Source organism: Cavia porcellus, unplaced genomic scaffold, assembly GCF_034190915.1.
Source record: "Cavia porcellus strain 051 isolate PalLab524CR breed Dunkin Hartley unplaced genomic scaffold, mCavPor4.1 scaffold_21, whole genome shotgun sequence".
NCBI classification, from domain to species: domain Eukaryota; kingdom Metazoa; phylum Chordata; class Mammalia; order Rodentia; family Caviidae; genus Cavia; species Cavia porcellus.
Genome location: NW_026947504.1, coordinates 5,412,986 through 5,426,787, shown reverse-complemented (window position 1 = coordinate 5,426,787; position 13,802 = coordinate 5,412,986). Strand labels below are relative to the sequence as shown.

General features: G+C 47.4%; 1 protein-coding gene across 3 annotated transcripts in view; it reads right to left on the bottom strand.

Annotated features, from left to right (window-relative positions):
• The window catches only part of Obscn (obscurin, cytoskeletal calmodulin and titin-interacting RhoGEF), a 95,803-nt gene extending 94,060 nt beyond the window's left edge, over positions 1–1,743 (bottom strand). For 2 of the 3 annotated variants that reach the window (XM_063232821.1, XM_063232823.1), the window contains exon 1: positions 1,642–1,743. In XM_063232821.1, coding sequence (XP_063088891.1) covers positions 1,642–1,734 — 93 coding nt within the window. In that variant the 5' untranslated portion in view covers positions 1,735–1,743. The remainder of the gene's footprint in view (positions 1–1,641) is intronic. The other variant, XM_063232822.1, reaches the window with a different exon arrangement.
• Positions 1,744–13,802: the final 12,059 nt, after the last annotated feature.

The following is a 13,802-nucleotide window of genomic DNA, read 5'->3' as shown; positions in this document are numbered from 1 at the left end:
TGCGAGCAACCCCCGCGGGGGGGGGGGGGGCAAATCTGTAACGCAAGGAAGTCACCATGCCATGCACTCCCTCCCCAGCATTGGTAGGTGACACCGTGGCCCAGCGGTACAGATGTGCTCTTCCTTGATATTGGGATCATCCTCCTGACAAGGGATTGGCCACTTCCACTCCTGCCCTCCTCCTCCAACTCTTGCCACACCCCAGGCAGTGTCTTGTCTCTTGCACTGTGGGCCACAATTTCAGCTTGGCTATGTGCCTCTCCAAGAGAGAGGTTTGCTGATCCCAGCCCAACCTGGGTACTGGAGGCCCACCCTGCCCACCGGCCTTTCACTGTCTGTTGTGCGTGGTGGCAAGGGCGCTGTCTGCACCAAGCCTCTTCTCAGGGCTTGCCCTTCCTGCAGGGACTCTCTGTTCCATGTGGTTCAACACTCCCTTAACCCTCAAGTGGAACAAGTTCTCCTAACTACACAAGTGTGCCCTCTACCACTCTGCCCCTTCACAGCCTGACCCCTTGGGAGCCAGAGGGTCCCTGGCACTGCAGTTTTAGCTGCAACCCTGACGGTGCAGCTTGGATGGGAGGCCTCAGCCTTCCTGTGGTGCAGAGAGAATGCCAGCTTGTGTATCTCAAGGATAGGTGAGGATTGTGCCTTCCTGCACCAGGTCTCCAGAAGAATGGTGGGCACCCAGGTGCCCTCCCTGCTCCTAGGAGTTGGAGTGCCCAGGCTCACTGTGGTTGTGCAGTGTGTGTGGCTGTGCCCAGCTCCGGGGTTCAGGTACCTAATCCCTTAATCCTTTGCAGAGGGCTGGGCTGTGGCCTCTGCTTGCTGACTCACTGTGCAGTCAGGAGCTCTGTCCTGGCTCTGTGGGGTGGGGACCCCATGTATGAAGCCCTAGCTGGATCTGCTCCCTTCAGGATGCCTAGCATGGCTGCATCTGTTCAGCCATCAGGGACCCTGAGGCCTTTGAGTTCTTAGCACAACTGTGCCAGTCTGCAGGGTCCCCAAAAGCAGGACCTGAGCTAGCCTGCTCACAGACCTGTGGGCACATGTGTGGCAGCCTTTTCACGCACAAGCAGACCTGAGGACAGGGCAACCCACTCCACTGCTCCAGGCCATGTCCCCCCGCAAAACATATTGCCAGGTGGTTGGCAGATCCTTTGGCCAAAGGCTAATCCTCAGCGCTGCCCTGCTGTCTTGCCACCCTCGAGGGGCCAGGAGCTTCTACTTCTGTACACTCCAGGCCTGGAGCCACTCTCGGCCACCTGTATTACAGATCATGACACCGAGGCTCCAGGAGGCCCACCAGAGACATCAGCCCTGTCCTTTGCCACCCTTCTGGGCTGGAGGCCAGGCATTGAGATCCTCAAGAACACTGCAAGAGCCTCCTCAACTGTGGAGCCCGGCCTCCCAGAAAAGCCCTTGTGCCCCCTTGAAGCCCACCTAAGACCTAAGAAGCCCCTTCTCTCTCATAAGTACTCAGAACCCTTAGCCAATAGAACCTCTGTAGCCTCTGCACCCCAACTTCCACAGAGCTTTCCAACACTGCTGGTGCCACAAGAGGTCCAGCTGTTTGCCAGGAAGAGCCTGGAATAGGGGCCTAGGACCCTACCCCCAAGACCCTCCAGGATGTCTGTGCCTCACCTTGGACCCCTGGCTGTCAGTGTCTCCACTCGGGAAATTCTTTCCTGGAGTCAGATGTCCCTGCCCCTCTGGCTGTCCCCTCTGCTGAGCCATGGGCCCAAAATAGCCCCAGCTGTCAGCAGGCATCTATCTCAGCAGTGCTGGGGGCAGGGCTGCAGGACCCTCAAGCAGCCCCAGCCAAGGACAGATTGGGGACAGGCAGCCCCTGCCTGCCTGCCAGGACTGAAGGCCCGAGCTGGAATCCAGCCCCTTTTCCTCCCAAAGCAAGGCACATGTGAACCCCACAGAGCCATGATCTTTAGCCATACAGCCCAAACCCTGTGACCTCATACCACCTCCCCTCCTCACCTTCTCCATGGGGACTCACGGGGAGCTGGGTGGCAGGGGCAGCAGGGACCGCTGGGTCTGCCTGTCTTCCTAGGCCCAGGAGCAACACGACTTCCACCCAGCAACCCACACTCTGGCCGGGGACTGCACAGGGACGAAAGGACAGGCAGGCTGTCAGATGGAGAGGGCTGGGCCCGCCCCTGACCAGCCCAGCCCAGCTCAGCTCCAAAATAGCCCACAAGTCAGTGTCTGGGATTGAGTTTCACCCTGGTCCCAGGGAGGCAAAGGTCGGAAGGGTCAAGGGACAGCCCATATTCTTCCAGCAGCAACAGGGGCAGAGGATAGGCCCAGCCCAACCGTACCCTATAGCTTCCTAGAACCAGTCAGAGGATTGGGGTACCAGCACAGCTCACTGGGAGCCCAGTGTGACTGTGATAGCTCTGGGCCACCCCAAGGGGACCAGTACCACTCACAGGGATTGCCCAGCCCTGGTCCTGGCTGCAGGTTGTTCCCAAGCCACCCCTAAGACTCGGTCCAGCAAGAGCCCAGGGTAGAAGGTGGGAGGTGGATGCAGACAGCACACAGCCCAGCCCCTAATTCCCAACCCAGGGGCAAGCGGATTGGACACTGCACATGCACTTGAGAAGAGGTTGCCTGGGGCCTGGCAGCCACCACTAAAGAGGCACTGCCTGGGGGTCATCCTAGGAGGCCATCACACTGCAGAACCAGGCCTGACAGTGGCAGGAATGTGGCTCGGCTACTACAGGGAAACAAAGCCAGAACCCCAAGCTGCAAGAGGGTATGGGAGAGGATGTCCCCAGGAGTTTCAGGTCCACACCCTGCACCAGCACCATGACTCTGTCTCTATGGTGATATCTTCCAGGTGGCACACAGCCCACATCACTGGATTCACACAGCAGAAGGGGTGAGACTCTTGTGGGGTCCCCATCTGTGAGGCCCCTGTCCAACACCATGCCTGGGGGAGAACACCAAGGAGGAAGAAAAGATGGGGAAGAAAAAGCCAAGCCCAGCAACAAGATGGGGCCACTGTAGGAGCCTGCGTGGGGATAGTATGAGCATACATCTGCATGTATGTGAACAGCATGTGTGGCTATGTGTGTGTGTGCTCATGGGTGCATAGATGTTCATGCATGAATATCTACATATACATATGCATAATATGCAGCTTCCTGCCCATGCTACATGTGTGTGAGCACGCACATTTGTAGATGTATGGATGGCATGAGTGCTGAGGTGTGAGTGCCTACACGTGTGTGCATAGCTATGGGCACATCCCGAATGGGTGAGGGCAGTCAAGGGAGAACCCCACCCTTCTGGGACCAAGACCACAGCAAGCAGAGGGCATCCATGGTGGCAGCTGCCAATGGGTTCACAGGGAAATATGGACTCCTCTGTGCCCACCGGAGCCCCTGGGCTCCTACCCATTCACAGCACAACAGCATCTCCTTTGCCTGCTTCCTTCACTTCTCAACCTGTGAGCTTTTAGGGCTCTCCTGTGTTGTCTGTACCCCAGCAGTGGCTTTCTTATCCTTCACTATTTTTTATCGTAAATACAGACAGTCATTATATGTATTCATGGACTGCTGTGTGAGGGTGCAATGTTTTCTTGAAGAAAGGGTGTCAGTCATGGAGAGTTCTGAAGGCTGCATCACCCTGGACTCCTGGGTGTCTTCATGCCACAAGGGCTGTGGGACGTGGCACCCACTAGGGTCCTTTGGTGACCGTGCTGGGATCCTGCACAGGATGAAAGACTGTTTCAAGAGGCTACATAGCAGAAAAGGCAGCAGGGACACCAGAAGAATAGGCAGAGGTTTGATCTGAGCCTTTGGAGCACAGTTCTCACAGGATACTAGCATGGGCAGCAACATGGTACATTTTCAGATCCTTCCAAAATCTGCTTGGGGCAGGGGGCTGTTATTTAGCTCAGCGGCATAAGCACCTGCCTTACAAGCTCCCAGTCATGAGTTTGATCCCCGATATCCCCCAAAACAAAAATCTAAAACAAAATCTGCTTGGGATGAAGGGGCCTTGAGTCCAGGGCTGCAGACAGGTCCAAGTCCACAAAAAAGGAGCTGCAATACTGAGAGTCACACCCTGCCACAAGGAACACAGGAGGGGCAGGAGAGACACAGTGGCCAGGACATAGGAGGACCTGGAAGGAATCCCAGGTGAGAGAGAACACGGAACCCACGGAAACGTGTGCAGTTCCCCAGAGACCATGTGCAGAGACAGCCACCCTCCTCCACTCCCTGCAAGTGCTACCTCCTCAAGCCCAGCATCTTCTGTGCTCATTTAGTAGTTCCTCTTTGGTACCCTTTTCAGGGTTCTTGGTTTTGTGCTGTGTTGTTTCCCAACTCAACCCACCCCAGCCTTGAAACATTCAGATTTCTCCCTCATCTGGCAGTGACATTGTAATGATCCCTCATTCCATGTCACTTGTCTCTCTCTGTAGACTTTTATGGAGACAACCACAGCAGGGCATGCATGAGTTTTTGCAGCTATGAAACTGAATCCATGTGCCCTTCTCCAACCTGCAGTCTGCCCCATCTCTGTGCACTCAGCTAGCTTTGTGTCTTTCCCTGCTCAGCATTCCACCGACTGCCATGTCCTGCAGCTCCTCCACAGTCTTAACAACAGGGCTCCTGTTGAAGTGAAAAGGTTTTCCATGTGTATGTGCAGGTGGGCCTCACATCCATGAGTTCTCACCTGTGAGAGCAATCAATTCAAAAGTGATTATTTTTGGCGCTCAATCTGAAATGACGCAGAGAAAATGCAAGAGATAAGAAGGAGACAAAGTATAGAGAGAGACCTTTAATGCAGGCACAGGAGAAAGCCACACACTGAGAATGTGGTAGCTCTCTCACTGGACAAAGGGATAGAAGTTGCTTATATCAATTATCTTTTGATGGATTTGGTCAGTTGACAGTAATGAATTAGTGCTACATGTTAGTATGTGCAGGTTGGGAATTGGGGAATCTTTGGCACATGTAGGAAGAAAGGACAGGGAGTCTGGCTTGGATCAAAAAGTCTAATAAGGTGTTTTTTTGTAGTTTTTTCACCATATTGGGCCTCCACCATGACTAGGCAGAGCCATATGGGGAAAAACCTATCAAAAAGTATTCACAATATACTGCACCTGAGTGCATGCAGACCTTTGCTTTGTGTCATTCACTAAGCATGCATCAGAACTCTTTTGCAGCGTTTGCATTTTAGTTAGTATTGTAGAGCTGATGTAAAGTATGTGGTAGGGCTTGAGCCAGTTCTATGCAAATACCAGGTCATTTTCTGCCAGGAACCTGACTGCCCCTGGTTTTGGCAGCCACAGGGGATCCTGGAACTATGATTCACCCATTCATGTGTTGATGAGTTCCTGGTTGCTCCCATTTATTTCTTGGCTGGTGAGAACATGGAGTGCAGACATCTGCTCAGCACACAACTCACGTCCTTTGCATAGATGCCCAGCAGTGGGGCTGCTGTGTCCTAACCTAATTCTGTTTTCAATTCTTTAAGAACTGAGAAAATGTGGTTTGAAGGGAACAAAGCTTGATTACAATGTGAGCAATTGTGGGGCTCCAGCACACACTGCTGGTCTGTGGTTAACAACACTGCACTGAGTAAAAAAAAAACAATGATTCACTGTGCCCACTGGCTCTCCAAGGAGAGAGATGATTGTATTTGTCAGCCTGACTGATGATTTCTGAAAATGTGTGAGCATCAAATCAATGTCTTGGACACCTGCAAGGTATATGCCCTGTATTCAGAGGTTGTACATCAGGAGCACTAAAGGGGACTGAAAGAAAGTGACTTTGCAGAGAGAGAACCCAAAGTCAGCCCCACGGTTTCCAAAAGATGATGTCATATACAGCCCCATCTAGACACATCAGGAGCGGCACAGACATCGTCCTGGATGTCTGTGAGGAAATCGTGTCCAGCACTCACCAGGCTTCTAGACACACTCAGCGAATGCACACTGTAGGGGCTTTTAGCATACAGGCCCTTTCCCAACAGGGTCTTGGGAGAGGTTCCCACACCGCCTTACCATCTGCTTCAGCTGCAGAGACAGCTCAGAGTTCACATCAGTTGCCTACACACCTACCACAGGCCATGTACAAACCAGTTCTCCCTGGACAGTTGAGGATAAGCAGGGAGATGTAACAGTGAAACATGTGTCACTCGCCAAAAGAGTCCTGGCTGATAGGGAAGACATGAGGGGAAACAGGTGAAATCCAAATAAACATGAATTTAAAAATGTGAAAGAGCCATTTTCAATCTGGGAAACTCAGCTGCCGGCTGGAGTGAGTCCTGTGCTCCATCCTGAGCCCCAAGAGAGTTTAAGATCATCACTCCCAGTGGTAGAGGACCTGCCCAGATTCCAGCCACAGTAGACTAGCCTTGGAAGGTTTTGCAGCCGACTGGATTATGCCCAGCGACCTTCTTCAATCAGGGGAGTTGAGGGCATGTGAAGTGAGTTCCAGGGCATTGGCCCTTGCCTGGGCAGAGCTTTGGACCATCATCCACAGTGGTTACATGCCCACCCAGTGTCCTAAAACACTGTAGGTGGCACAAGTGGGCATTCAGTCCCAGGAGCCTAGGGCATAGGAGATTTTCAACATGCCCAGGGGAAGCCTTGGAACAACACATGAAACATGGAAATAGAGGAAAATGACAAAATGAAAGACCAAAATACTCAAACCACCAGCCCATCCCAAGAAAGTCTAGGAGCCATGTACATAGAAGAAAATATATGCCATACACTTGAAATAATAGCAACTAAAATAAAGAAGCAACTCTAGGAAGCTTTAAAAGATTTCAGACTAGAAATAATCTCCCAGGTAAAAGAAGAAATGATAAAATTAATGAAAGAGATGATGAACACATCTCAAAAAAAAAAGACCTAATTAAGGAACAAAACAAAAAGATAGAATCCCTGGATGAACAATGTAAGAAACAAACAGAATACATGAAGCAGATTCAAAGAGATATATAGGAAATCAAAAATTCCATTGAAATTTGTCAAAACCAACTCAACAAAAGTGAAGATAGAATTTCAGATCTCAAGGACAAGACTGCAGCTTGTGAACAGGAAAGGAAAGAACTTTTAAAAATAACAAGGAATCAGGACATAACAATTCAACAGCTGTAAGATGATGCAAAGAAAAAACAATGTAAGATTGATAGGGATGAATGAAAAAGAAGGGGACAACACAAATGATATCAGGAGGCTATTTACAGAAGTAATAGCTGAATATTTCCCAAACATGAAAATGGAAAGTGACATTAGGATTAGTGAAGCATATAGATAGCCATAACCAAAATAAAACTAATAACCAAAATATACCCAGACATATAATAATCACTATCCCAGAAATCCAACATAAGAATAGAATATTAAAAGCTGCTAGAGAGAAAAGACAGATCACCTTTAAAGGAAAACCTATCAGAATCACAACAGACTTCTCAACACAAACAATGAAGTCAAGAAGAACATGGAGTGAAGTATTTCAGACCCTAAAGGAAAATGATTTTCAACCTAGACTTATGTACCCTGAAAAACTGTCCTTCAAAATGGATGGAGAGGTAAGCGGAGGCAGGGTGGCAGCCTGCAGCCCTTCCAGGGGGAGAACTAACAGTGTCTCCTGAGATCCATGACATGTTGGAACTTAGGACTCTGGGAATCCAAGCCAGCACCTCCCCTCCCTGGTAAGCCGCAGTAGTTTAGCCCACTGCAGCCCTTCCAGGGGGAGAACTAGCAGTGTCTCCTGAGATCCACGCCATGTTGGAGCTTAGGACTCTGGGAAGCCAAGTTAGCATCTCCCCTCCCTGTAAGCAGAGGCAGGGTGGCAGCCTGCAGCCCTTCCAGGGCGAGAACTAGCAGTGTCTCCTGAGATCCACGCCATGCTGGAACTTAGGACTCTGGGAAGCCAAGCCAGCATCTCCCCTCCCTGGTAAGCGGCGGTAGTTTAGCCCACTGCAGCCCTTCCAGGGAGAGAACTAGCAGTGTCTCCTGAGATCCACGCCATGTTGGAGCTTAGGACTCTGGGAAGCCAAGTCAGCATCTCTCCTCCCTGTAAGCGGAGGCAGGGTGGCAGCCTGCAGCCCTTCCAGGGGGAGAACTGGCAGTGTATCCTGAGAGCCATGCCATGCTGGAGCTTAGGACTCCTGGAAGCCAAGCCAGCATCTCCCCTCCCTGTAAGCAGAGGCAGGGTGGCAGCCTGCAGCCCTTCCAGGGGGAGAACTAGCAGTGTCTCCTGAGATCCACGCCATGCTGGAACTTAGGACTCTGGGAAGCCAAGCCAGCATCTCCCCTCCCTGGTAAGCGGTGGTAGTTCAGCCCACTGCAGCCCTTCCAGGGGGAGAACTAGCAGTGTCTCCTGAGATCCATGCCATGTTGGAGCTTAGGACTCTGGGAAGCCAAGTCATCATCTCCCCTCCCTGTAAGCAGAGGCAGGGTGGCAGCCTGCAGCCCTTCCAGGGGGAGAACTAGCAGTGTCTCCTGAGATCCACGCCATGCTGGAACTTAGGACTCTGGGAAGCCAAGCCAGCATCTCCCCTCCCTGGTAAGTGGTGGTAGTTCAGCCCACTGCAGCCCTTCCAGGGGGAGAACTAGCAGTGTCTCCTGAGATCCACGCCATGTTGGAGCTTAGGACTCTGGGAAGCCAAGTCAGCATCTCTCCTCCCTGTAAGCGGAGGCAGGGTGGCAGCCTGCAGCCCTTCCAGGGGGAGAACTGGCAGTGTATCCTGAGAGCCATGCCATGCTGGAGCTTAGGACTCCTGGAAGCCAAGCCAGCATCTCCCCTCCCTGTAAGCGGAGGCAGGGTAGCAGACTGCAGCCCTTCCAGGGGGAGAACTAGCAGTGTCTCCTGAGATCCACGCCATGTTGGAACTTAGGACTCTGGGAAGCCAAGCCAATACCTCCGAAAAAAAAAAATCCATGTAAATTATATGTAAGTTGCAGTACACCAAAATGTAATCCACCTCCGAAAAAAAAAATCCATGTAAATTATATCTAAGTTGCAGTACACCAAAATGTAATCCACTATTCTGTGCAATTTATATGAACTTATAAAATCATTTTCAGATTCTATAAAATAAAAAAAACTAGTATGATTGATAGTATCAAGTTTGGGATTATAGGCAACTACACTGAAGAAGACAAGACCCTACAATATACATTCTGGTTTGATAACTGCCAGTTTTTGAAGTTCTATACTATATACAAAGTTGTGTTTTTATTAATACTGTTATATACTGATATATTCAGTTATACTATGTCTGATGATATAGCCAGTTCTGTTGAAGATAACAAGAGACAACACAGGAATTATGGTAGAAGTCCTTGCACAATGGTCTTATATGTCTTTTTTGTTTCATGTGTTTATAGGAATATGTTTTGTTCTGTCTTGCTTTGTTTCGTTTCTACTCTAATATAGAAAGAACAGAAATACATGTTAAGACTCATACATGTGTAGAATCTATAAACAGTTTATGAGAGCTGATCTTATGACACATGATGAAATGAACTGATACTTTGAGGAGAAAGAGTCACTAAAGAACCCAGTGCTGATTCTGGTGTGTCATAATGTGAAACCCAGCAATAGTATTATTCTCTGTTCAGAGTGATATTAGCCTGCTTGGATTTTCTCTATCTCAACACAATTGAAGATATGGATAACTGCATGTATGTTTAAGTATATAGGATTGATAACCATATTTCTAAATTTTTATTGAACAGTTGAACAGAACTGTTTGCAGTCTCGCTGTTTGAATTCTCACTTTACATGTTCCATTTTTGTATCTTGAATAACTATTTGTAAAATGACAATATGAAACATCAACCAGTGATTTCTTACTGTTTTTTTTCCTCTGAATGCATGTATTATTTCTACCTATTTTCTATTTTGTTTAGTCTTTCTTTAAATAAATTTTTAAAAAAATGGATGGAGAAATAAGATACTTCCATGACAAAGAACAGCTGAAGAGCTTCATGATCACCCAGCCAACCCTGAAAACAATACTGAAAGACAGTCTAGATACAGATAGGAAAAAAATCATTAAGCAAGGTAGACAATTAAACAGAATGGAAAGATAAAGATGCAACAGCAGAAAGATAACATGTCAACAATAAACCAATACATAACTGTTATAACCTTTAATGTAAATGGTCTCAATTCACCAATTAAACAAAACAGACTGGCAGAATGGATCAAGAAACAACATCCAACCATATGCTGTCTGCAAGAAACCCATCTAACCCAAAAGGAAACTCACAGATGGAAAGTCAAAGGATGGGAAACAATACTTCACACAACAGGAACTGAAAAAAAAAAGCAGAGGTAGCATTCTGTTTGCAGACAATGTGAACTTCAAACCAAGAATGATCCAAAGAGATAACAAAGATCACTACATACTAGTAGGGGAAAACTTCAAGAGGAAGAGATAACAATCTTAAATAAACATGCACCAAATTCCAGAGCACCCAGTTATACAAAGCAAGTGTTAATAGAAATGAAAAATCAAATTAGCAGTAACACAATTATAACAGGAGACCTTAATACACCATTGACACCAAGGGACAGATCAGCCAGACAAAAAAATCAGCAAAGAAATAACAGAACTGAATCACACCTGTGAACAAGTGGACCTGATAGACATATACAGAGTGTTCCATCCAACAACATCAGAATATACATTCTTCTCAGCAGCACATGGGACATTCTCTAAAAATAGACCATATACTAGCTCACAGACCATATTTAAATAAATGCAAAAGAATTACAATCATCCCATGCATATTATCAGATCATAGTGCCATGAAACTAGAAATTAATGATACAAGAAACTACAAAAACCCCACAAACACAGGGAAATTGAATAATACACTCTTGAGCAATCAGTGGGCGACAGGGGAAAATAAAGAAGAAATTAAACAATGCCTACAAGCAAATAAAAATACAAATACAACTTACCAGAATCTGTGGGATGCAATGAAAGCAGTTCTCAGAGAAAAATTTATTGCACTGAGTTCCCACATCAGGAAAACAGAACGAATACCAAAAAAAAAAAAAAAAAAAAAAAAAAAACCTGATGCTACACCTGAAACATCTAGAAAAAGAAGAGCAAGTCAAGCCCAAAGCTAAAAGAAAAGAAGAAATTATAAAAATCAGAGCAGAAATTAATGCAATAGAGACTAAGAAAATAATCCAAAGAATCAATAATAAAATTGATAAGCCCCTAGCCAATCTTATTTTTAAAAAGGAAAGAAAAAGCTCAAATTCATGCAATAAGGAATGAAAAAGGTGAAATCACTACAGACTCTGTGGAAATACAGAAGATCATCAACACCTATTTCAAAAACTCTACTCTCATAGGTTTGATATAACACAGAAGAAATGGATAGATTTCTAGAAACATATGAAGTACCAAAGCTGGGTCAAGAAGATGTAAAACTGCTGAATAACCCAATTTCTATTAATGAAATTGAAAATGTAATTAAGTCTTTAGCTACAAAGAAGAGCCCTGGCCCAGATGGATTCACTGTAGAATTCTACAAGAAATACAAAGAAGACTTAATGCCGACACTCCTCAAATTCTTCAATGAAATCGAAAGGGAAGCAGTTCTTCCTAAATCATTCCTGGAAGCAAATATTACTCTAGCACCAAAATCTGAGAAAGACCCAACTAAAAAAGAGAACTACAGGCCAGTCTCCCTAACGAACACAGATGCAAAAATCCTCAATAAAATATTGGCAAATAAAATGCAGCAAATCATCAAGAAGATCATACACCACAACCAAGTGGGATTCATCCCAGGCATGCAGGGATGGTTCAACATATGTAAATCAATAAATCCAATCAATAAATCCATATCAATAAAGCCAAAAGTAAGAATCACATGATCACTTCTATAGATGCAGAAAAAGCTTTTGATAAGGTTCAACACTCATTCATAATAAGAACCTTATAGAAAATTGGAATAGGTGGTCTTTACCTCAATATGATAAAGGCCATCTATGACAAACCAACAGCCAGCATCATATTAAATGGCCAAAAGCTGAAGGCCTTTACCTTAAAATCAGGCACAAGGCAAGGATGTCCCTTATCACTTCTCCTATTCAACATAGTACTGGAAATACTAGCCAGAGCAATTAGACAAGAGAGAGAAATAAAAGGGGTAAAGATAGGAAAAGAGGCCACTCCGCCCTCTCTACATGCTAGGCTGGCCTTCTTTCCTTTCCTTCTCCTTCCCTCTTTCCTTTCTCTCTTCATTCTTCCTTCCTTCTTTCCCTCCTCCCTCCCTCCTTTCCTCTCTCTTCCTCCCTTATTTTTCACCCTCTGGTACTGGGGTTTGCACTCAGGGCCTTCCTGAGCTACATCCTCAGCCGATTTTTATCTTTTATTCTGAGACAGCCTTGTGCATCTGCTAAACTACCAGGCTGGCTATGAATTTACAGTCCTCCTGCCTCATTCTCCCGGGGTGCTGAGATTACAGCTGTGGCTCACGACGCCCCGATCAATAGGCTTTCTCTACATTTAAGTGCCTTTGATAAGACAGGATCATGTAGGTGCATGTGACCTTAATCTAGGCCAGTGGCGGTCGAGAGGAAAAAAATGGCGGCGAGCTAGGGGATCGAGCGAAGAATCTCTCCAGAGAATTCAAACTCAAAGCTAAAAAAAAAAGACAGCATGGAGAGGACCAGACAAATCGATAGCGATTCTTATCAACCAAGACAGTACAGCTGGAGGATTTAAAGTCGTGCTGAGACCGGAGGCTGCAAATCCCGCGCCCTTAAATCAACGAACAGACTTGTGGACCCAACACGAAAAGCTGAGTTGCTTTTGGGGACTGCGGAAACTGAGACCCAGATCGAGACTCCAGGCGGCAGCCAGTTCTGCACCGCTGCACCAGAGCAGATGTACAGAGCTCTGGCGTTTCGAATCTAAACGGTGCACAGAAATCTGACCGGTCAGCGCTGAGCCGCGAGGTGGGGAAAAGTGGACGGCTTGGTGTGCGGCGGTCCCGGAGCGGGGACTTGCACCGGACTCTGGTGAGTACAGAAAACCCCGCGGCGGCTGGGTTTGGCCAGAGAACAGCGGGCCCGCCACCACGGGGAAATCAATAACACAGAATCTGGTGCAGACATATTAGCCTGGCGACAGAAACCGCAGCTTGGTGACATCACCAGGACCCCCTGTAGGGAGGGCTGGTGGAAGACATCTTGAGTCCTGGCAGAGTCTGATTGCTTGCTGGCTTCAGCTCCGCATGGAGAACTTAGTGGGAGCCATCTTGGTTTTGGGCAGATCTGCTTTTCTAGAGCTCCTATCACAGAGAGGTTTGGAAGAGAACGGCTGGGACCTGGGCAGAATCCTGTGCCATTACCCAGCTGCTTCTGATTCAGGGAGAACTGGCAGGAGCTACTGGGGCTAGATCAGGCCTCTGCTTGGGGCCCAATGGGCGGATGCAGAATGGTCACAACTCAGTGACAACCAGAAAGTACAGCCTAATTTATGAACTAACTGACACAGAGGCTAGAGACTAGACTGTACCGCCCCTGCATCCCAGCCTACCCCAGATAATAGCAAATTGGGGAGGACAGCAAAAAATCAAGCCAGCACGCTTCTGAAAGGCCCTAAGCAATTCGGAGAGGGCCAGAGAACTCCAGGACAGTCTGAAAGAAACCAGAAACATGACAAGAGATAAAAATAAAAAAAAATCTCCAGCTGTTCAACAGGAGAAATTAAACCCAAGAGAACTAAACACTGAAGAGAACAAGCACAGTAACCATCCATTGCTCGACACAGCATCAGCCGAAATT